This window comes from Saimiri boliviensis, chromosome 8 (assembly GCF_048565385.1).
Source record: "Saimiri boliviensis isolate mSaiBol1 chromosome 8, mSaiBol1.pri, whole genome shotgun sequence".
NCBI classification, from domain to species: domain Eukaryota; kingdom Metazoa; phylum Chordata; class Mammalia; order Primates; family Cebidae; genus Saimiri; species Saimiri boliviensis.
In genome coordinates, this window is record NC_133456.1 from 17923472 (window position 1) to 17947667 (window position 24196).

The window sequence follows — 24196 nt, forward strand, 5'->3', positions numbered from 1 at the left end:
GACCAGCCTGGGCAACATGGTAAAACCCTGTCTCTACAAAAAAATACAAAAAATACCTTAGCGTGGTGGCATGCACCTGTGGTTTCAGCTACTTGAGAGGCAAAGATGGGAGGATCACCTGAACCTAGCAGGTGGAGGTTGCAGTGAGCCAGGATTGTGCCATTGCTTTCCAACCTGGGCAATAGAGTGAGACCCTGTCTCAAAAAAAAATTGATGTAGGTTGAAAGAATATTTTTAAAATAATCTTTTAAGTAATTATTATATGTATATTATCAAATTATGACATCTTTTCATGCTTTGGGAACTCATTTCAGATAAATATCATGAAACCAAATAGAACATAGAAATTTATGGGAAAAATCATTGAAAAGTTATATTGCTTTTTATTATTTAGTACTTAACATTCACAAAATGTGTTATAGTCCAATGTAATTGTATTGTATTTTTTAACTGAAATATTTTGTTCCAAATTAATTTCCTTAAATTTTGTTCTATTATGTTTATATTAAGAAACTGCAATCTTTGTTCTATATTTTTGCTCAGTACACCTTTTTACCTATAGCTCATAAATATTGAGTTCTTGTATCGACTTCTCATTTGAATGAGTGGCAGGTTTCTTAGTGCTACATTTTTCAGTTTTTGCATTTATTAAAAAACTATGAAGAACTGCCATCCCAATGTGCTTATGTTATTTACTTGGAAGATGGGTTTAAATTGCTAATGTAATTTCTGTTTCTTCTACCAAACTAGAAACATTGTGTTTATTTAGAAAGTTTTTATTTTTCAAATGTTTATGTTTGTTTCTAAGATTGTCCTTACCTTTTGTTTTTATAGGTGCTCAGTTGTTATTTAGACCATTGTTAAATAAATATGAGCAAGAAACACTAGAAAATAAGAACTTATATCTTGTTGGTGCCTCCAAGATTAGAATGTTACTGGGGGCAGAAGCAGTGGGATTGGTGAAAGAGTCCAATGATAACACCATGAGAGCCTTCACATACAGAACCAGACAGAACTTCAAAGGTTTTGATGGTAAGCCCTAAGTTGTCTCTGTTAGAATCCATTTATTAAAAAAGAAGTTTCTGATGCATAGATCAGGGCTTAGCAAACTTTTTTCAGTAAAGGGTCAAATAGTAAATATTTTAGTCTTTACAGTCCCGTGATCTCTGCTGCAGTTACTTAACACTGCCATTGTAGAGCAAAAAAGCAGCCATAGACCATAAGTAAATGAACGGGCAAGGCTATGTTCCAATAAAACTTAATTTATAAAACTGTGTGGCAGGCCAGATTTGGCCCATCACCATCTTCTGCCCCCCTCTGGATGAACACAAATTAGAAGGACATGTGTAACTTACAATTCTTATAATGATGAGTATTCAGTAGCTTGATATAGAAAAGTACTATTTTTGAAAGCAGAATGATTCTAAGTTAGCAGAATACACCAAAAAAACCATAAATTACATATTATATTTTCTAACTCTACAAAAAACAGTTATGTAAAGTAATAAGAAATTAACTATAAAAAGTTGCATCTAAGTAGAGATTCTTTTCTTTTTTTTTTTTTTTTTTTTTGAGACGGAGTTTCGCTCTTGTTACCCAGGCTGGAGTGCAATGGCACGATCTCAGCTCACTGCAACCTCCACCTCCTGGGTTCAGGCAATTCTCCTGCCTCAGCCTCTTGAGTAGCTGGGATTACAGGCACACGCCACCATGCCCAGCTAATTTTTTGTATTTTTAGTAGAGACGGGGTTTCACCTTGTTGACCAGGATGGTCTCGATCTCTCAACCTCGTGATCCACCCGTCTCGGCCTCCCAAAGTGCTGGGATTACAGGCTTGAGCCACCGCGCCCGGCCTAATTATTTTCTACAAATAACCACATGTGAGTATTTATTAGAAAAATCTTAATAAGAAACACAGTAGCAGTTCAGTACCCCACAAACCTCATTTCCTGAATTTTCTGGCTCCTGCTGAATGTGATAGGGTCATTGGTTCTATATTGGCCCCAAAGCAGGTTCTAGTAGAGAATATTTTCTCTACTAGAGAACTGGGAAAGCACTGGGAAAGCCAGGGTAGATATAATAGGATGGAAGCTTGGTTTCAGAATCAAACTGATCCCCTCCAGGCCTTTCAGAGTTAGAATATGGGATTAGACTTCTTTGGATTAATTTACTCTGGATTTTTGTACCTTAGTGAATAAATGTTCAAGATGAAATTTATCTTATTTAAGAGGATTCACCTGTCAAATAGCAACAATATTTTCTTAGAAGACTTTCTTCTCTCTCATTAATGGAAGGGATGTTTGACTTCAGAAGGGAATGGAATGGGCTTGCAAGTTTGAAGAAGGATAATTTGCCATAGGCAAACTTCTTCAGTTCCATCTTTGGTTTAATGTAATAATATGTTAATAAATTTAACGTATTATCAGGATTCAAGAACATACTGCTTTCTGCTCATTAGTACTAAATGAGATCAATTATATGCTTGTTGAATATTTCTACTATAACTATTAAAATGGTTATTGTAGAATTGTATTACATGAAGGCCTAACAGAATGTTTTTTATTCTTATAAAATATCTAAAAAGCTTTATATTCTATTTAATTTGCCAGATTCATACTCTGATTACTTACATTAATTGTTTATTGTTTACACCACTATTTCCATAATCTCAGGTAATTGGAATATTTTTAGTTTGTTACTAAAAAAATCTGGTAATTTATGTTTTATTTTAGATAATAATGATGATTTCCTGACAATGGCAGAATGTCAATTCATTATCAAACATGAACTTGAAAATCTTAGAGCTAAAGATGAAAAAATGATCCCTGGCTACCCCCAGGCAAAGTTGTATCCAGGAAAATCATTATGTAAGTCACTCTGTCAACCAATTTCATGAATACAAATTCTAATACAACTGAATTTTTTTCTTAATAGACATAAATAGCAAATTACAGATGCCCTTTTTTCCTCTTACAGAAGAACTTATATAACCTTACAATAACTTGTATTTTTATGAACATATCTTTTCCCCTTGGAACCTCATTATATTGCACCTTTAAATCAATATGTTTGTTTTATATGGTTGACTACTTATTTATCAAGATTTCATAGCATACAGTTAGCTTAAAATCCAGTGCGAACACATATATGTATTACTCAATTAAAACGAGCAAAGCTTACGTTATGCCCTAACATCGTACATGAAAATCTGTGGAGGAATATAAAAGGGAAAGCATGGTCTTTTCCTGGAGCACTCTTTCCATTTCCTCTGATCTTATTGGGTATGCAAATCAGAATTTTGCAACTTTTTGGTTTTGTCTGATTTCATTTTAATGAGAATACTAGTTTGCAGAATGCAAGAGTTTACTACAATGCATAATTCCAAGTTTGCTTCAAACCCAGATAGTGCAAGGCTTCAGAACTTGTTTTTTTGTTGTTGTTGTTGAGGCAGAGTCTTGCTGTTGCCCAGGCTGGAGTGCACTGGTGTGATCTTGGCTCACTGCAACCTCAAGTGATTTTCCCGCCTCAACCTCCTGAGTAGCTGGGAGTACAGGTGCATGCCACCATGCCCGGCTAATTTTTGTATTTTCAGTAGAGATGGGGTTTCACCATATTGGCCAGGCTGGTCTCAAACTCCTGACCTTGTGATTTGCCTGCCTCAGCTTCCCAAAGTGCTGGGATTACTGAGTCACTGTACCGGTCTGGCTTCAGAACATTTTTTGCTGCCTAAGATACACTTTAAACATGTAAGCTTCTGTGTCTCCTAGTCTGTTTGGGTTTTTGTTGTTGTCATTGTTTGTTTGTTTGAGACAGAGTCTTGCTCTGTCACCCAGAATGGAGTGCAGTGGTATGAACAGAGCTCACTACAGCCTCCACTTCCTGGGCTCAAGTGATCTCCTGCATCAGCCTCCTGAGTAGCTGGAACCATATGATTTACTTTTAATAGTCAGTGTAATACCACCTCCTCGTTGTCATCCAGGCAGGCAGATCCCTAAGAACCAGTCCATATTCACATTTCCCAGTTGTCACCAAATATATTTTAGAGCTTGTTTGCCCAAACTAAGATTCAGTCTAAGTTAACTCATGTTGTTTGGTTATGTCTGTTTCTTTTAATATAGAATAGTTTCTCTTTTCCATTTTTTCCCTCATGACATCGACTTGCTCAAGAGACTATGCCATTTTTCTTATAGACTGTTTTCTCATTGTTTCCCTATCCTCTGTTTTTCCTGAAAACTGGGAAAGTTTTGGCAAGAATTCTTCATAGGTGATGCTGTATCTTCTCTGCTCTTCCTGATTTCCTTAGACATGATGGGGAATAGAAGGCCTTCTGAGATTTTCTTTTATTTGCCTCTCTAACTTCCTAACTCTCTAACTTCCTTTCTAACTCTTCCTAACTTCCTCTTTTGTGTTCAGAACTGTGCCTTACTTTTGACAGAGCTTTTTCAAATTCTAATCTTCTCGACCTTCTTGCATTTCAAAGTATTTTCTTAGGTTACATTATTATTTTTACTTTTTTTAAGTCTTTTTTTAAGTACCATGTATATTTATTCTAGCCTATTCTGAATTGTATTCAGAGTTCTGATGAAAACAGGGTTTATCATCTGTACTGTGGACATAAAAATGGTTCTTTTACATAACATATGGCAGAAAAATACTTCTCCCAAGCATCTTAGAATTTTCACGTTTATTTTTTATTAGTTTCTGTCAATTTAAAAAATAATACATATATATGATGAAAATTTAAATAGTGCAAAAATTTAGACAATGAAAAGTTGTCTCCTCCCTGTCCCATGTTCTAAATCCCTTTGTTCTCTCCCTATTATATACCTTTAAAGAAATTCTGTTCAAGAGACTGCATGTTCAGACAGATAGGGAGTATATTGTGCGTACTATTTTGTACCTTGCTTTTTTATTTAACAATGTATTTTGATCATTATTCTAGAATGCCAAATTCATTCCTTTTCTAGGCCACATAGTATTCTATCATATAGATGTCATCATACTGATGAACATCTAATTGTTTTCCTTCAATGTTTTCATTAAAAATAGGAAAATATTCCCAGAAGTGAAATTCCCAGAAGTGAAATTGTTAGATCAAAGGTATATGCATCTTTTAGAGTAGATATTTATTGCCAAATTGCCCTCCATAGTGATTGCTTCAATCAATCAATTAATTAATTAATTTGAGACAGAGTCTTACTCTGTTGCACAGGCTGGAGTACAGTGGCACGATCTTGGCTCACTACAACCAATGCCTCCCTGGTTCAAGCAATTCTACTGCCTTAGCCTCCCAAGTAGCTGAGACTACAAGCATGCACCATCACGCCTGGCTAATTTTTGTGTATTTAGTAGAGATGGGGTTTCACCACGTTGGCCATGATGGTCTTGAACTCCTGACCTCAGGTGATCCATCCACCTTGGCCTCCCAAAGTGCTGGGATTACAGGCATGAACCACTGCTCCCAGCTGATTGCTTCAATTTATAAATAGAATGCATATTGTATTGAGCATTGGGCATGATGTTGACTTTTGACTAGGTAATTTTTATCATGTTTAGAAAGCATTCATTCCTCCTACTTCATTAATAATTTTTTGTGTGGTAATTTCTATTTTAATTTATATTTTATATATTAATTGCATCTGTGAAGACTAATTTTTTAATCCCTGACATTATCAATATGGTAACTGATGTTAATGGAATTTCTAATGTTAACTCATTCATGTATTCCCATAGTGAACCCTACTTGCTATGTTATTTTTCTGCTGACTTCCATTTATTATTTTATTATTTTTGCATCAGTATTCATATGTCATAAGTACTTAGATTTTTGTTGTATCCGACAATTTATTTATATTACATATACATTGTTAATTTTGTCATGTAGTTCTTGTGTCCTTTGTACTTTGTTTTCTTGATCCATCATAGCCTTAGATCTCTACAATTATGGGAATTTCATTATGTTCCTGCCAATTTGCTCTTCATATTTTCTTTTCCTTTGTGTTAGGAGTTTTGTAGTTATGTTTTGCCTGCATAAAGATTTTTGATAGATTTTTATTGTCAATTGCACCTTTTATCCTTATGAAATATTATTCTTAATCTTGCTTAATGTTTTGTTGTTGCTGAATTCAGCCTTGTCTTGTGGTTCTTGCCTTATTTCAGTTTGCATCTGTTAGAATATTTTTGCCCACCCTTTTACTTTCAGCCTCTTGGTATTACTTTAGGTGGATCTCTTATATCAGGATGTAGTCAGATTTTGCTTCGCACCGTAATCTGAGGATTTTTTTTTTTTTTTAACTAAGTAAATTTATACTAAGTAAAACATTTGCTAGTAAACTTAAAGAGATGACATATTTTAGGTTATCATATTTGATGTTTACATTTATGTTGAAATAGCTATTTTCTGTGCTTAAAAAATCTTTTATATAGGCTATGCAGTCTTTTTTCCCATTTCAGTGGAAAAGGCTAGGAAATAAATTTTTGAAAATCATGAATTTATATTGATACAGTCAATTCAAATTTAACATTATAGGCTATTTCTTTCATTTATATTTGTTTCTTTTGTACTGAAAATATTGATTCTTAATAAAATTACCATAATTACTATTTTGCTTTATATTACAGTTTTCATAAAATAGCTTGTAAGGCCATGCTAATTGTGATATTAACAATCCAAGTTGTGGATGAAGTTTAAGGTTTTCTTTTTTGTTCTCTTACTACATGTAGTCAAAATCTAAGATTTTCTTTTTTGTTCTATTACTATATGTAGTCAAATTTTGTTCTATTATTATATGTAGTTTTAAAGGTATGTTAGCATTTCTGTATGAAACCATCTGGCCCTGATGTATGTTTGTAGATTAGGTTTTTGAACAGTTTTCTCTAAGTCATCTATGGAAACTGGTTTGTTTAGACTTTCTGTCACTACTGGGGTCAGTTTGGGTAAATTGTATTTTCTTAGAATCTAAGTTTCCATTTTATCACATAGGCTTTCAAATTTATGTGAACCGATTTGTACAAATTTCTCTCAGGACCTTTTAAACTCCTGTTTTAATGGTATTTTTCCCTTTCGCTTTCTGTCTTTTTCTTGATTAAAAAAATTTTTCTCATTAATATAATATTGAGGATATTCCTGTATCAGCCATTAGCAGAAGATCTGTGGGATATGGGATTTTGATTCAGTAGGACTTTTCATCACTTTTTAACTTCCTTTCCTTCCCCATAGGCTGCTACCCACAAAGTCGATTACTTTTCCAGACACTTTCCACTGTATTTCCCAGAAGCAGCACTTTCCAGTCAGCAGCTTCTTGTTCTGTATACTTTCCAACCCTTCCCTTCAACCCCTCCTGCTGTCAGAGCTCTGACTCGTCAGGTATCAGACTTGTTCTTGGAAGTTCCCACTTGGCATGAGGCCTTCTCCTGAAGGAGAGTGATGAGACCTCATTGGTGTTATATGGGTTTCTACACCAAATGGACTCCTCTGCCCTCCCTGTTTCTCTGTGCAGCTCTGCTGGGGCTTCCTGCACCGTTCTAGACTGTGGCCCAGATCTCTTCTGGATCTTGGTTCTTTATTGCCTGACTTACATGTTGCAGTTTCTCCTGACTCTGGGTTATACTGTAGGCAATTTTTATAGGTGCTTTTACTCGCTTTCCTTGTTGATCTGTATGGCTTTTAGGAGGTATAAGGAAGTTTGGATGTAGGCACTCATTATTCTTACTTGTCTGCATTTCCAATTATCTGCATATGTCTTGCTTATTTTTTATCATTTTTCTTTTTGGTTGGATATACGTTCTTTTTTTGGTTGGACATAATACAGATTAAGGATTACCATGATTTCAGGAACATTTTCTTCAATTATCTTTGAAGAGTTATTTGGTTGCATTTGCTCTGCTCTTCAGGAGTGCCAATTTTACATATGTGGGCTCTTACATATTCTTTGTAGTATTTTCAAGTCTTTGTTCTTGCATAATTTTCTTAGGCTTGTCTACCAGTTTCCTGATTGTATTCCCAGTCTTCCCTTTTTTTTTGTTGCTTTTATCATGACTTTGAACCTGTAACAGGTTTATTTTTCTCTTGCATTGCTTCTCTGAGCTGCTGCTTCAGCTCTTACAGCTCTTCTTTGAGTTTTAATTTCAGAGATGGGCTGTTTGCTTGAATTTCTTTAATTTCACAAAGAATTTCATAGTTTTTTTGTTGCTGAATGCTATAATTTTCTGCTCTTTGTTCTTTGACTTTTGTTTATTTTTTTCTTGTAGTATTTTTAGTTTTTCCCTTTTTTCCAGGTAGTATTTTTGCATAGCTCTGCACCAGCTTCTTTATGATTATTACTTATTTTTTATTTATGTTTTAATGAACCCTTATTTCTCTTGGACTGGTCATTTTTACAAGAAAGTGTGTGTGGGCAAGAGAAGGGTGCTAGGGGCTCCCAGCAGGGAACTATGGTAGTGAGAAGCTTAGATTTTGCCTGGCAGTGCGTTCTCCTTGAGCCATCTTAGTTCCTGAAGAGAACCTCCATGGAGCCCTGTTCTTGTAGGGTTTTTCTTGTGTTTGGCATTTAGGCCTGTCTTTGGCCCACCAAGACCCACAGCTCCACAGCTAGTTACCTTCCATTCTTGAATTTCAGCAGGTCACTCTTTCTTCCAACATGGCAGATCTGTTCTCTCTCCAACCTGGCTTCTTCTCTGGCTATGGTGCCAGGCAGGGAGCCGGCGTACTCCAGGTATGCCCTGCACCCTTATTGCCTGCCTGCTGAGGAAGAGGACTGTGGTTTACCATCCCCAGTTCCAGGAGAGCCTTGCCCTCAGTGTGCTTGACCCAGGTTTGCAGAAGATAAGATGGGTGCTCTTTGTTTACCCAGGGCTGATTTTCAAGGCCCCTTTATATACTTTGTGATTTGGGATTTTAGTTTCTTTTTTCTTACTTTCATCAAAGATAAAGATTTCTTTTATGTTTTTTGTTTCCTTTTGTTTTTAATTTGGCACCACAAACAAGAACAGGGCAGAGGTATCTTTCTGCCACTATTTGTAACCAGGATTTCCACATTCTGTAGTTAAGCAGTTGTTTGATACTGTCCCAAAATTTTTGAATCTTTCTTAATCTCCTAGTGGGAAGGCATGTTTCCAGACACAGCTGGGTACTGCATCAAATAACACAAAGCAGACTGGGGTACAATCCTGATTGCTATTGTAAGCATTCTGTTTCCCTTTTTTTTATCCACATTGATAATGTGGAAATCATGGCCTCCACCTGTGAGTTTCTACACAGGTACGTCCTCTTGTGTGGCTGGGACAGAGAAAAAAGTGAATGTGCTCTTTGATCAGATTGGATAATGGAGCAGCAGTTTTTCAGATGCTTCCAGTTGCTTCCAAAAGAGAAATTTTCAGCTGAATGAAAACCTTCAAGGAAATATGTAAATGGGTTTCTCTAACTGTGTAGGTAGCCAGTCTGGTATCCTGAAGCAATAACAGAAGTAACTTTCTTGCTGGCAGGACCAGGCTTTTGTAAACAAGAATTTTTTTTTTCTTTTCTTCCTCTCTTCTCCCTTTCTCCCTTCTCCCTTCCCTTTCCTTCCATTTTGGTACTAAATATGAATACAATAAAATCATCTTGATCGTGGTCATTGGAAAGATTTGTATACTGTCTGAGATAAGAAATTATATTTAAGTTGTCAAGCCTGGGATTTTAAATTCTGCATTCTCTTCCTTTGAGAATGTGATCCTTAAACTGCTGTGTTTTTTGCTTAATTTTAATTTTATATAGAAGAACAAGTGGTATATGCATAATTAAAACTATGACCTATTTTCAGAGTGCAAATTTTAGAACTAATAAAACTTAGGGTAACGTAAATCCTAGATTTTCATTAAGTTAAACCACAGAAATGAGTGGAAAAACTATTTTCATCTTACTTAAAGGCAGCTGCTCCCATGGGTGGTCTCTTTGGGGCTGATTGGGAGGTGAGGCTTTAGTTTGCCCATGTGATGCTCCTCAAGACTGAAAGGTAGCCAGGGCTTTCATGAGAAATACTCCCCAGATCTTACGTTTAATTCGATTTTCATTTTACACGAGTATAAAGTTGCTTGCTGCTTGCTGTAATGTTGTGCTTTGATAGAAAGCTTTCATTAAGTAGTTAGCAAGTTTTGTCATGTTAACGTGATTTTGAGGCAGTCAGATGGCACTGTGAGATGCACATTGTAGGTCCACTACTACACCAAATGTTACGCTTGGGGTCAGGTTCCAGCTCATGCTACAGTCCAAAGGGAGTGGGTGGTTGAGCAGATAGCTGAAAGAACACTCCAGGGGGCTGTAGGCAGGTGAAAGGTAGTTTTATTCAGCAGCTCTCTCAGCAGTAGCTTACTCACACTAGCTTGCTCACAATGTTTGCTGTATCTCAGCTGCTTGGTCTGGTGGCTCCCACACACAGCTATGTGGCCAGCTCTCCCTTCAGGGTCCGCAGCCTAACTCCTTCTCTCTCTGAGCATGAGTGAGCTGAGCCGTGTCCTGGCTCCCCACTGTCCACCTGTCAAAGCTGTGTTATGGCTACATGGCTATGATAACAAGTGGAGTTATGTGCCTGTGCTCTAAACTTGCTGAGTCACTGTGGATGTTTACCTTGGCTTATTCTCTACCAAAGTGCACCCATGTTCCTTAGATGCATAGTCGGGATCCCTCTCATTTCACCACATGACAAGCAACATGGAGAATTAGCAATTGGCTACATGTGTCTTAGTTGCCAAGTGCTCATCTTGATAGCCATTCAGTTCTTGTTTTCATGTCAGTTAAGATCTTTTCATGCCCTCAGACTCTGCCTTCTCCCAGTGCTTCTTAATGGTCAGTCATCATGCAAATAACCTAATGAAAGAGTTTCTTTATAAAGAGGAGTTTTTAAGGGCTCCAAGATTTTCATACATTTTAACTGTATCCCAAGGAATGTTACTTAATTTAGAATAAAGCTGTGTCTCAAAATGTCTATTGGATGATTATCATGTTTTGATTGATGGGACCAACTGACACGTATATTGTGTATTTAATATTATATAGATATTCTTTTAGAACCTTATGTTAGTGTTTTATTAAGAAAGATATTGTTTTCTTTATTAAGATAAAAGTGATCTTTTCACACCTGAGTGCTAGAGTTAGAATGCTAGGTGCAGCAGTACCTGTGGGAACAGGGACTGTCTTCATTGTGCAAAGGCTGCTGGCCACCACTTCCTGTGGGCGTGTGTGCTTATCACCCACTGTTAGATTGGAGGTAGCAGGACCTGCCCCTCTCTGTCCCATAGAAATGCTTCAAGGAATTATGAGAGGGATTTTGTTTTCACTTTTGAAGTATCACATAAACTAAAGGCAGAGCAGTACTGTGTTAGTATTGTTATTGTATTAGTTAGCTTGTGGGGGTGGGGGGGTCCTACTGTAAACTACATTACTGATGGTCTCTCTTAAACTAGGTTTTGGTTTGTTTGGCTAACGGTTCAGTGGCTATTACAGCCATAACCCTAGTACTTGACAAGAAATTATTCAGCAGTCTTGAAGGAAGGAATCTGGTTTAGGTTTTGCTTTCTTTTAATAGGCCCACATAGCATCATGTTTTCCTTTGAAGGTAAGGCTCCTTCCTAGTAATTACATTCTTAGCTGACATGAAACATTTGTAGGATTAAAAAAAAAAAAAAAAAAGCAAACTTCTATTTTTAGAAGCTGAAACCAGAACCATGACTTTGGCATTGATGAAGAGAAGCTCAGTAATTTAGGACCTGCAGCTTTATATTCTCTCCGAGTCTTCAGTTCACAGTCTAATTTTTAGAAAGTGGTTTTTATGCCTGCCTGGAAAGTCTTCTACAGTAGAATGGAGTCATCTTTTTAAAAAGAACTTAGAAATAGTAAAATAATTTATATGCTGTCAGCTCAGTTAAAAATTTTGATGTAGTAATTGACAAGGGTAGCAACAGGAAGAAAGAATCAGTTGTAGCCTCTACATTTCCGAATAAGGGATAAAAATCAGAAGAGTCATGGCTGATCAACTTTAACTCATGTAAGCTAAAGAAAAAGCAACTGAAACATGTTAGAATTAAAATATTAACAAATGGATTTGATAGTACCAGAGGCTAACTTGAACCACATATCTTTTTACCCTAGTTACTGATATTTTGTGTATATACTTTTTTTTTTTTTTTTTTTTTTTGAGACAGTCTTGCTCTGTTGCCAGGTGCCAGGCTGGAGTGCAGTGGCGCAGTCTCGGCTCACTGCAGTCTCCACCTGCTGGGTTCAAGCAGTTCTCCTGCCTCAGCCTCCCAAGTAGCTGGGACTACAGGTGCACGCCACCACGCCCAGCTAATTTTTGTATTTTTTAGTAGAGACGGGGTTTTACCATGTTGGCCATGATGGTCTTGATCTCTTGACCTCGTGATCCACCCACCTCAGCCTCCCATGTGTATATACTTTTTTTTTACAATCATGAAGGAGAATTTTATCACAAACCTAGCTTTTAAAAACATTTTTCCTCTGTTTAACTTCCTTATGAAAATGTAATTGTAGGAAGAACCATATAGGAAGAATCTTTTCTTCAGACTTTTTCCTATTGTTACTACCAGATATCTCTTTATTATCTTTTTCATTTTTATTTCTAGGAAGTAGAGTTTACTTTAAATTACTCTGAAGCTTTATGATGGGGACCAAAAACTTTGTGTTTCTATTCCACACTGCAGACATTTATTTTCCAGTCCTCAATAAGGGGTCTTATGCCTGATATTTTTATCATCTGTCTCTGGTAACAGGTAGAAATGAGATAAGGGAGGTAACCCTCAGAAAACTTGAGCTGATAAACCTTAAAGAGCGCAAAGCTTATCAAATTTTACCTTTTTTTTTTTTTTTTGAGATGATATCTTGCTTTGTTGCCCAGGCTGGACTGTAGTGGCACTGTCGTAGCTCATTGTAGCCTTAAACTCCTGGACTCCAGCCATCCTCCCACCTCAGCCTCCTGAATAGGTAGAACTACCGACCCACACCACCATGCCCAGTTAATTGAAATTTTTTTTTTTAGAGGCAGAGGTCTCATGATGGTGCCTGGGCTGGTTTCAAACTCCTTACCTCAAGTAATCCTCTGCCTCAGCCTCCTAAAGTGCTGGGATTCTGGGTGTGAACCACTGCATCTGGCCAAATTTTATTTTATAAGCAGCCATATTCTTAGTAAGATACTGTATTGGTAACTCATGTGCAAAATATTCTGTCTCCCCAAATATGGCACAAGACATTGCTTTAGAGTTCTCCATATCTACCGAACACAATTCCTCTTAAAGACCTGAAGACACTCTTCTCCACTACTGAGTCATTCTAAGTAATTACTGTGGATGAGAAAATTACAAATTTTATTTAATATTGCCAGGAGATACTGTCTTTGGTTAAATTCATTTATCTCTTCCAGATATGTGCATGAGTGTTCAAACCATACTCATCAAGTGACTGCTAACAGCCAGAAGTCTTAATTTAATACTGTTACTTGCTATTTCTGAATGTAAGCTTTTGTTATCAGATTAGAAGAGATGGAAAGGATTGAAAATACCCTGTTATCAACAAGAATGAAAAGAACTGAACTTTCTTACCTTCACTGTAGTAGAAGGACATATTGGTAAATTTTTCTAGAGAAAATTTTATAATATGTATGAAATATTAAAATACTTATGCCCTTGGACCTAGCAGTTCCTCCTGTAGGTATATTTACTAAGGAAATAGTAGACAGGTAGGGAAAGGTATTTGTACAGATTTTAGCATTAACTTAACAACAGCAAAAAAAAAAGGGAAACAAATATTTTTAAATAGAGGATTCCTTGAATTACAGCATTTCACACAAGAGAGCATTATGGTTCTGTTAAAAGGACATTTCATGTTCTATTTTTATTGGCATCAAAAAATATTCACTGTTTACTACTACATGAGAAAAGATTACAAAACAATGTAATGTGTATAAAATGAATTCATTTTTGTTCTTAAACTATATATGAATATATTTTTATGTCTGGTAATTCACTGTACTGCTTTTTATAGTGGTTATTTTCAAGGGGAAGGAGAGACTAGTAGCCTCTCATAGTCTAATTTGTATACTACTATGTGGTTTAAAATTTTGTATTTACTTGTCTTGCTTTGTAGTCAAAGAGAATAGTAAAGATATTTACATTCTGAAAAACAAAAGAATATACAGGTTTAGAGTAGGCAGTGTGACATTGACCTTTGCGTTGTACTCCTTGGTGGAGTGTTCTTGTATTTGCTGAAGCATATCATGCACAATCTCCAGTCCATTTCATGCAGTTTGGCACATTTTCACTGTGCAGTGAGAAGATTGCTCACGTCTGGCATCGTGATTCAGGTGTTTCCACTGCATGACAATGAAGCCCTGAAGAAGCTTGAGGACACCTGGTATACTCGGTTTGCTTTAAAGTATCAGCCCATAGGTATGTGTCAGTACTTGTTCTCTTAAAGAAGAGGAAGGCCTCTAATAAAAAGTTATGACCCAGCAGTGGAGTCAGCTCCCTTGGGCAGATATTTAGTGCTCTACTAGGCAGGATCACCAGATGCATGTGGGAAATCATTTTGGCAGGAGGGAGGAATAAGATGGGTTAGATGACCCCTTCTTTTTTTTTTTTTTTTTTTTTTTTTTTTTTTTTTTTTGTTGTTGTTGTTGTTGTTGTTGTTATTTTTTGAGATAGAGTCCCACTATGCCACAGGCTGGAGTGCAGTGGTATGATCATGGCTCACTGCAGCCTTGACCTCCCAGACTTAATCAATCCTTCCATCTCAGCCTCCTGAGTAGCTGAGATCACAGGTGTGCACCACCATGCCCAACTAATTTGTTGTATTTTTTGCAAAGATGGGGTTTCACCATGTTGCTCAGGCTGGTCTTGAACTTTATGCTCAAGCAATCCTCTTGTCTTAGCTTCCCAAAGTGCTGGGATTATGGGTGTGAGCCACTGTGCCTGGCGTTTTTTGACTTTCTAATACTATCCCAGATCAGTTTTCTTTCACTACCCTTCACCAACAACACAGACAGTTCAGAGTGGCCTTCCTGAATATGTGGCAGAGTTGGAATCAAACAAGTTTTAATAAGAATTTAGTTTGACTATGAATGACTATTTCGTATTTGAAATTTTTTATTTTTGAGGAGCCAGTTATTTAGAATGAACCAAGCTATGCCATACTTAGGGCAACTAACAGGCCAAACATCTTTTGAGGTGATTTGTAATGACCTTGGCATGTATTACTGTATCTATCCTTTTTCTCTGAATATAATTATGAAACTAAGTATTAATTTATTTGGTATGTGCCAGATATTATTTAAAATTTTGTCAATATGGATGTTCAAGTATTTTAGTCTGGTTGCATTTTTTAAGCATGAGAATTAAATTTAAGCTGGTAGATTTCACCTTAGCATTACTATCATTTTCTTTTCTTTAAATGACATTTTCCTTTTGATTTTGTTTAATGGTATCCTTCTAAATTAATTTTATTTCTGCTTTCTGTTTCTGAAAACAACTATCATATAATCTGTACCAAACAAAAATTGTTTTTAAGATCAAACTCTGAAATTACATTTGAATTTTTTTGCATTCTCTGAAAGGAAAAGTTTTGTTTTTTATAATTCCAGGACATATAATAGTCATTTTATGTTACACTTAAAACTGTTTTACTTTGTTTTGGCATTTAAGTGGCAGGAAATTTGAATATTGCCTCTAGGACTTGTAAAGTGACTGTATCTATTAGCCACTTTTTTTTTTTTTTGACATGGAGTCTCACTCTGTGGCCCAGGCCAGAGTGCAGTGGCACAATCTCAGCTCACTGCAATCTCTGCTTCTTGGGTTGAAGTGATTCTCCTGCCTCAGCCTCCTAAGCAGCTGAGACTACAAGTACACACCACCATGCCGGGTTAATTTTTGTACTTTTGGTAGAGACAGGGTTTCACCATGTTGGCCAGGTTGGTCTTGAACTCTTGACCTCAGTTGGTCCACCCGCCTTGGCCTCCCAAAGTGCGGGGATTACAGATGTGAGCCACTGTGCCCAGCCTCTATTAGCTACTTCTTAGAAAGTAAGGGGAGAAAGTGAGTTGATGGTGAAGGCTAGGCATGGGTGATAGTAGATTTGGGGTATCTGGGAACTGAGACTGGTGATAGCATCTGGGATATAGGTGAATCTTGAGGCTCCCTGAGATTGAAAGGGGAAGGTTTTCTGTTGTGGAGCCAAGTGTCATGAGCACCTTTAAAAAAATGATTGAATGTTCTTTAACCTCATTCATACCCACCATTTTCATTTGCTCCTGGATTAGGGGGAAGAATTAAGGATAGGAGAAAATAGCCTATCTCAGTTCATTCTAACCCACCTTTATAGACTACTCAAGTTATCTTAAGAAAAATATTTTAACTGTTTGTTATTAACTAAGGAATGATAACACCAACTGCCACACCTCTTCTCACCCCCCGCTTCCCACCCTGGTCCTGGTGCAGGATGCTCTTATGATCTAAGCACTCCCCATGTGGATGATGCTGGCAAAGGAAGCAGTGTTGGTGATCTCTCTTGAGTCAGTTAGCTTGTGTTGAGTTCACAGAACATTAGCAGTCATGTTGCTTGGACCTTCTTCTGCCCAGTGCATATATGAAAGTGTTGGTAAATGTGTTCCATGGCTGTTCTGGAAGTTAATGTGTAGAATCCTGTTTTGTGCTTTTGAATAATTTTTCTTTAGTGTATTCAAAAATTTGCCATGACACACTGATGAAAGTTTTTATCTTTGCGTATTGCGTAGGGAAGGGCAGAATTTTGTGGATGGGGAGTCTTCTTCAAAAAGAACATTTATAACACTAAAGTGGGAGAAAAATGGGAACATAAATTAAACCCCCAAATTAATGTTCAGTGACCATGGCTGAACTTAAATTAGGACCTTGGAGATTTTGGGTTAGCTACAAGATGAGTTTTCCTTTGGGAGGAGAGTATCCACCAGGTGAGGGGAAACAGAGTCCAGTCACCTGGCAGAGCAGCCCCCGCAGCTAAGGCCTGGGCTCTAAGCTGGAAGAAATGTTGGGCCTGCCATGCAGACAAGAAGGGTCTTTGTACTACATGGAGGATGGATTTACCACCATATGCTGATTGGGAAGTGAGGGTTAAATGATCCCCACTTAACTAAAAAATGAATAAACATACTCGAAATGATTTTTAAAAGTCTTTGGTAGTCTATATTTATGTTCTTCCTTTCTCTCCACTATAGACAGTATTCGTGGCTACTTTGGGGAAACAATTGCTCTGTACTTTGGATTTTTGGAATATTTCACTTTTGCATTAATCCCCATGGCTGTCATTGGGTTACCTTACTACTTGTTTGTGTGGGAAGACTATGACAAGTACGTGATCTTTGCCTCATTCAACCTGATCTGGTCCACGGTGATTCTGGAGGTGTGGAAGCGTGGCTGTGCCAACATGACCTACCGGTGGGGAACACTGCTCATGAAGAGAAAGTTTGAGGAGCCCCGGCCGGGATTTCATGGTGTCTTGGGTATCAATTCCATCACTGGGAAGGAGGAGCCTCTTTACCCCAGCTACAAGAGACAGTTGCGCATCTACCTGGTCTCCCTGCCATTTGTGTGCCTCTGCCTCTATTTCTCACTGTATGTCATGATGATTTACTTCGACTTGGAAGTTTGGGCCTTGGGTCTCCATGAGAACAGTGGGTCTGAGTGGACCAGTGTTCTGTTGTATGTGCCCAGCATCATCTATGCCATTGTGATTGAGATCATGAATCGTCTATATCGATATGCTGCTGAGTTTTTGACTTCATGGGGTAAGACTTGAGGCTTTATATTCATGTCTTACTTGCCTGTAAGAAACATTGCTTAAATCATGGGAGTCATATAGCTGCTACCTTGCAGAGAAAATAGATGTTGCTCTTGGCTCTTTATAGAAACATAAGGAAAATTCATCAGCTTTGTGAACACTGATGATCTCCATGCCATAGTTTTCATAACTCTCTTTTATTGAGTGTTAATTACTATGTTCTAGGTGCCCTGCTAATCACTTTACTCACAGTATCTCACCATCACCTTCTCAAGAGCACTGTAAAATAGAAGCTATTTCACCGTTTTTCGGATAAAGATAACTGATGCTTAATGAGATTCAGACAGCAAAGAGTAGATCTAGGCTATTCAGACCTATCTATCCAAAACTTGTGCTCCTGATACTATAACATTGTGTTTCATGCTGAGAGTAAAATAGATTGAAATTGTTCCACTGGCTAGAGCCACAAAAGAAAGTAAAAAAAGAAAAAAAAATGAAATTGTCTTCAGGATACTAAACTGAACCCACTATGACCAGTTTCCTACAGTGGAATGAGGCACTGAGGACTGCTACTGAGCTCGTTGAAGGCAGGTGTTTATGGATGTTTCTGTGGTAAAAAAGGAACTTGGTTATAAGTTAAAAATGGTCTTGATAGGCCATTCTTTATTCATTCAAACCAATCAATAAATTCACTATATTATTCCCTAGGAAGAAGTCTAGGACTTAACTTAATGGGCCATAAAAATGTTTTAGGGGCTGGGCACCGTGGCTCACACCTGTAATCCCAGAACTTTGGGAGGCTGAAGTGGGCAGATCACAAGGTCAGGAGTTTGAGACTAGCCTGGCCAATATGGTGAAACCCTATCTCTACTAGAAATACAAAAATTAGCCAGGCGTGGTGACGGGCACCTGTAGTCTCAGCTACTCAGGAGGCTGAGGCAGGAGAATCACTTGAACCCAGGAGGTGGAGGTTGCAGTGAGCTGAGATTGTGCCACTGCACTCCAGCCTAGGCAACAGAATGAGACTCCATCTCAAAAAAAATGTTTTAAATTATTTTTATTAGTTGTATAACAACATCAGCTGTCATTTATCGAGTACTTTTCCTTGTGCTAATACTAGGCTAAGATTTTACATTGTTTCTGATCCTGAGAATGACCTTGGGAGGAGGATGGTCATTCTTGTTTTGTAGGCAATAAGGCTGAGTATCAGAAGGTTAAGTAACTTAAAAGGTTAGGCAGTGGCTGAGTAGCTAAGTTGGTGTTCAAATCCAGGTCAGTCCAACACTCTCTGCGTAAGATGACACTTCTCTTCAGAATCTTCCTTTTTGTCATTTTATCTTGCTGTTTTGGGATCAATACAGTGTTACCTTTTCTAGATGAGGATAGAAATTTTAGTTTCCTTTCAAGTTAACCCTTGTAAGCCACATGAAACTTTAGTTATAGAACTTTATTTACAGAAAACTATTTATTGCCCTATTCTTCAGAGGTTACTATTAGTTTTCACTATTACTTCTTGGACAGGTTTTTGGGTGGCTGTCTGTAGGATTGTTTGCCAGCACTTCCCAAATTTCTTTGTATCAATAATTTAAAAAATAATTTCAGCCTATAGTGCTATTGCAGTACCCTGAAAAATGTGTCCTTGTTTGATGCTCTTGGTGGTGAGGCAAAGCTGTGATTGACAGCCTAGCACATTTACTAACAGGCTCTGATGTTAGACATCTCTGCCCTCAGTGCAAGTCCCACTTTACTTCATAACAGTGCTTTCGTATTGTTTTCTTACTGAAAAGTTACCTCTGTGTTTTAATGTTTTAGAGAATCACAGACTGGAATCTGCCTATCAGAATCATCTAATTCTGAAAGTGTTAGTGGTAAGTATAGTGTTTACATACAAATCAATTTTATGAAACTGATATGTACTACATAATACATAGGAATACAAATATGAACAGTTACTTCTTATTTAAGATATCAATATATTTTGTACAAATAAGCAAGGACTGATTAAAAAATTGTTTACCTCTGTGTTCAGTAGCCTTATTACAAATGTGCATGTGATGTAAGACTTTGAAATATAGGAATATTATAGCCAGTTTCCAGTTATTTAAAAACTAGTCCAGGTGCGGTGGTTCATACCTGCAATCCCAGCACTTTGGGAGGCCAATGCGGGTGAATCAAGAGTTTGAGATCATCATGGCCAACATGGTGAAATTCTGTCTCTACTAAAAATAGAAAAATTAGCTGGGGATGGTGGCATAGGCCTGAAATCCCAGCTACTCGGGAAGCTGAGGCACGAGAATGCTTGAACTTAGGATGGGGAAGTTGCAGTGAGCCAAGATGGCACCACTGCACTCCAGCTTAGGTGGCAGAGCAAGACTCTGTCTCAAAAAAAGTGATAAAAATAAATTAAAAAAACGAACTGGCCAGATGCGGTGGCTCACACCTATAATCCCAGCACTTTGGGAAGCTTGAGGCAAGTGGATCACTTGAGGCTAGGAGTTTGAGACCAGCCTGGCTAACACAGTGAAAACTCATCTCTACCAAAAAATACAAAAAGAAATATTTGTCAGATGTAGTGGTGCATGCCTGTAGTCCCAACTACTCAGGAGGCTGAGGCAGGAGAAGATGCTTGAAGCCAGGAGGCAGAGGTTGCAGTGTGCCAAGATCACACCACTGTACTCTAACCTGGGCAACAGAGCAAGACCCTGCCTCAAAACAAAACAAAAATCTAATGACTTTTTAGACATCTTTCTATTCTTTTCCTTTTGGTGATTTCTTTGAAGGTCTTGCTATTCAGTAATCCTTCCTGACACCACCACCTGTTTAGTGATGGAACTTACATTAAAAAAAATTTTTTTTATATGTCCAAAGTTCAAAAGATTCCAGGGATGTTTTGATAGTTAGGAGGAAAGAGGCAGAAAGCAATATATAACCTGTTTGCTGTTTGTATAAAAGCTGACATGTCATGCCTCTTTTTACCATTATTATAAATAATAAGTACCAGCTTGAAAACACATCATTTATCAGGGGTTTACCTCAGTCATCTGTAACATAAGTGAGAATCAAGAAAGGTGCATGAAGAATCCTCTAAACTTTCAACTGGTATTGATTTAACATAGTCCATGTACTTCACTCCCAAGGGAAGGATCCAGACCCTCATTTAAAATCTCTGTTCTAGCCGCAGAAATCATTCTAAGAAGTTTATCTATCTGGTTTTTCGGTCCTTAAAAAAATCAGAAACCACCATCACGAGGGTGTTTAGATTTCTGGAAGTAGGCAAACCTACAGAAAAAGAACAGGTGAGGAAATGAAAACCTGTCATAAGAGATAAGAATTCAACAATTGGGCATTAGGAAAGGGACAAGTAGCCCTACATATCCAAAAGGTTTCAAAGGCATCCTTCACTCTGTGAAATGGTTCGTACCTAAAATGTTGGTGCTAAACCAGCAAGGAAGTTCTGTTCTGTGCTCTCTGTGTAACAAAGTAGAAGAACATGGAATGCATTAAAAAGTTCATTCAAAAAGGTTATAATGGGAGGAGGTTTTTCCCTCAGAGGTAAAAACATTCCATTTGTCTGAAAGAATTCAATAACTTGTGAGACTTTGTTGTTCTCTGATGATGTCAGATATAATTAGGTAACTGCCTTGTGAAAAAAAAAGCCGTTGGTTAAAGTCTTCTTCCTCCATGATGCTTCTTAGGCTTCTCCCTTCCTGTTTTCTTTTTTAAATTTATTATACTTTAAGTTCTGGAGTACACGTGCAGAATGTGCAGATTTGTTACATAAATATACACGTGGCATGATGGTTTGCTGCAGCCATTCCCCCGTCATCTACATTAGGTATTTCTCCTAATGTTAACCCTCCCAATCCCCCCACCCCCAGCTATTCTTCCCCCCGCATCCCTTGACAAACCCTGGTGTGTGATGTTCTCCTCCCTGTGTTCTCATTGTTCAATACCCACTTATGATTGAGAACATGAGGTGTTTGGTTTTCTATTCTTGTGTCAGTTTGCTGAGAATGATGGTTTCCAGCTTTGTCCATGTCCCTGCAAAGGACATGAACTCATCCTTGTATATGTGCCACATTTTCTTTATCTAGTCTATCATTGATGGGCATTTGGGTTGGTTCCAAGTCTTTGCTATTGTAAATAGTGCCACAATAAAAATATGTGTGCATGTGTCTTTATAACTGAATGTTTTATAATCCTTTGGGTATATACCCAGTAATGGGATTGCCAGGTCAAATGGTATTTCTAGTTCTAGATCCTGGAGGAATCGTCACACTGTCTTCCACAGTGGTTGAACTACTTCACACTCCCACCAACAGTGTAAAAGCATTCCTAGTTCTCCATATCTTCTCCAGCATCTGTTGTCTCCTGATTTTTAATGATCAGCATTCTAACTAGTGTGAGATGGTATTTCAATGTGGTTTTGATTTGCATTTCTCTAATGACCAGTGATGATGAGCTTTTTATCATATGTTTGTTGGCTGCATACATGTCTTCTTTTGAGAAGTGTCTTCATATCATTTCCCTACTTTTTGCTGAGTTGTTTTTTTCTTGTAAATTTGCTTAAGTTCTCTGTAGAATCTGGTTATTAGTCCTTTGTCATATGGGTAGATCACAAACATTTTTTCCCGTTCTGTTGGTTGCTGGTTCACTCTATTGATAGTTTCTTTTGGTGTACAGAGCTCTTAAGTTTAATGAGATCCCATTTGTCTGTTTTGGCTTTCGTTACCATTGCTTTTGGTGTTTTAGTAATGAAGTCTTTGCCCACGCTTCTGTCCTTAATGGTATTGCCTAGGTTTTCTTTTAGGGTTTTTATGGTGTTAGATCTTATATTTAAATCTTTAATCCATCTGGAGTTAACTTTTGTATAAGGTGTAAGGAAGAGGTTCAGTTTCAGTTTTCTGCATATGGCTATCCAGTTTTCCCAACACCATTTTTTGTCAGGTTTGTCAAAAATCAGATGGTTGTAGATATGTGGCATTACTTCCGAGGCCTCTGTTCTGTTCCATTGGTCTATATCTCTGTTTTGGTACCAGTACCATGCTGTTTTGATTACTATAGCCTTGTAGTATAGTTTGAAGTCAGGTAGCATGATGCTTCCAGCTTTGTTTTTATTTTTTTGCTTAGGATTGTCTTGTCTATGTGGGCTCTTTTTGGTTTCATATGAAGTTTAAGGTGGTTTTTCCAGCTCTGTGAAGAAGGCCAATGGTAGCTTGATAGGGATAGCATTGAATCTATAAATTACTTTGGGCAGTATGGCCATTATCATGATATTGATTCTTCCTAACCATGAGCATGGAATGTTTTTCCATCTGTTTGTGTCCTCTCTTATTTCCTTGAGCAGTTGTTTGTAGTTTTCCTTGAAAAGGTCCTTCACATCCCTTGTTAGTTGTATTCCTAGGTATTTTATTCTCTTTGTAGCAATTGTGAATGGGAGTTCACTCATGATGTGGCTCTCTCTTTGTGTGTTATTGGTTCATAGAAATGCTTGTGATTTTTGCCCATTGATTTTGTATCCTGAGACTTTGCTGAAGCTGCTTCAGCTTGAGATTTTGGGCTGAGATGATGGGGTTCTAAATATGCAATCATGTCATCTGCAAATAGAGACAAATTGACTTCCTCTTTTCCTAATTGAATACCCTTTATCTCTTTTTCTTGCCTGATTGCGCTGGCCAAAACTTCCAGTACTATGTTGAATAGGAGTGGTGAGAGAGGGCATCCTTCTCTTGTGCCGATTTTCAAAGGAAATGCTTTCAGTTTTTGCCCATTCAGTATGATGTTGGCTATGGGTTTGTCGTAAATAGCTCTTATTTTGAGATACATTCTGTTGAGAGTTTTTAGCATAAAGACCAATTTATTGAGAGTTTTTAGCATAAAGAGCTGTTGAATTTTGTTGAAGGCCTTCTCTGCATCTATTGAGATAATCATGTGGTTTTTGTCTTTGGTTCTGTTTATGTGATAGATTGCATTTATAGATTTGCGTATGTTGAACCAGCCATGTATCCCAGGGATGAAGCCTGTTTGACTGTGATGGATAAGCTTTTTGATGTGCTGTTGGATTTGGCTTGCCAGCATTTTATTGAAGATTTTCACGTCAATGTTCATCATGGATATTGGCCTAAAATTTTCTGTTTTAGTTGAGTCTTTGCCAGGTTTAGGTATCAGGATGATGCTGGTCTCATAAAATGAGTTAGTGAGGAGTCCCTCTTTCTGTATTGTTTGGAATAGTTCAAAAGACACTGACTGGCAAATTGTATAAAGAGTCAAGACCCATCGGTGTGCTGTATTCAGGAGACTGGTTTCATGTGCAAAGACACACATAGGCTAAAAATAAAGGGATGGAGGAAGATTTGCCAAGCAAATGGAGACAGAAAAAAAAGCAGGGGTTGCATTCCTAGT

General features: G+C 37.6%; 1 protein-coding gene across 10 annotated transcripts in view; it reads left to right on the forward strand.

Moving 5' to 3' along the window:
- ANO10 (anoctamin 10) overlaps positions 1 to 24196 on the forward strand; it is a 286509-nt gene that overhangs the window by 70312 nt on the left and 192001 nt on the right. For 9 of the 10 annotated variants that reach the window (XM_074404029.1, XM_074404024.1, XM_074404026.1 and 6 more), the window contains 5 exons: positions 835 to 1032; positions 2733 to 2867; positions 14314 to 14433; positions 17232 to 17801; positions 19607 to 19662. In XM_074404029.1, the coding sequence (XP_074260130.1) occupies positions 835 to 1032; positions 2733 to 2867; positions 14314 to 14433; positions 17232 to 17801; positions 19607 to 19662 (1079 nt within the window). The remainder of the gene's footprint in view (positions 1 to 834; positions 1033 to 2732; positions 2868 to 14313; positions 14434 to 17231; positions 17802 to 19606; positions 19663 to 24196) is intronic. The other variant, XM_074404027.1, reaches the window with a different exon arrangement.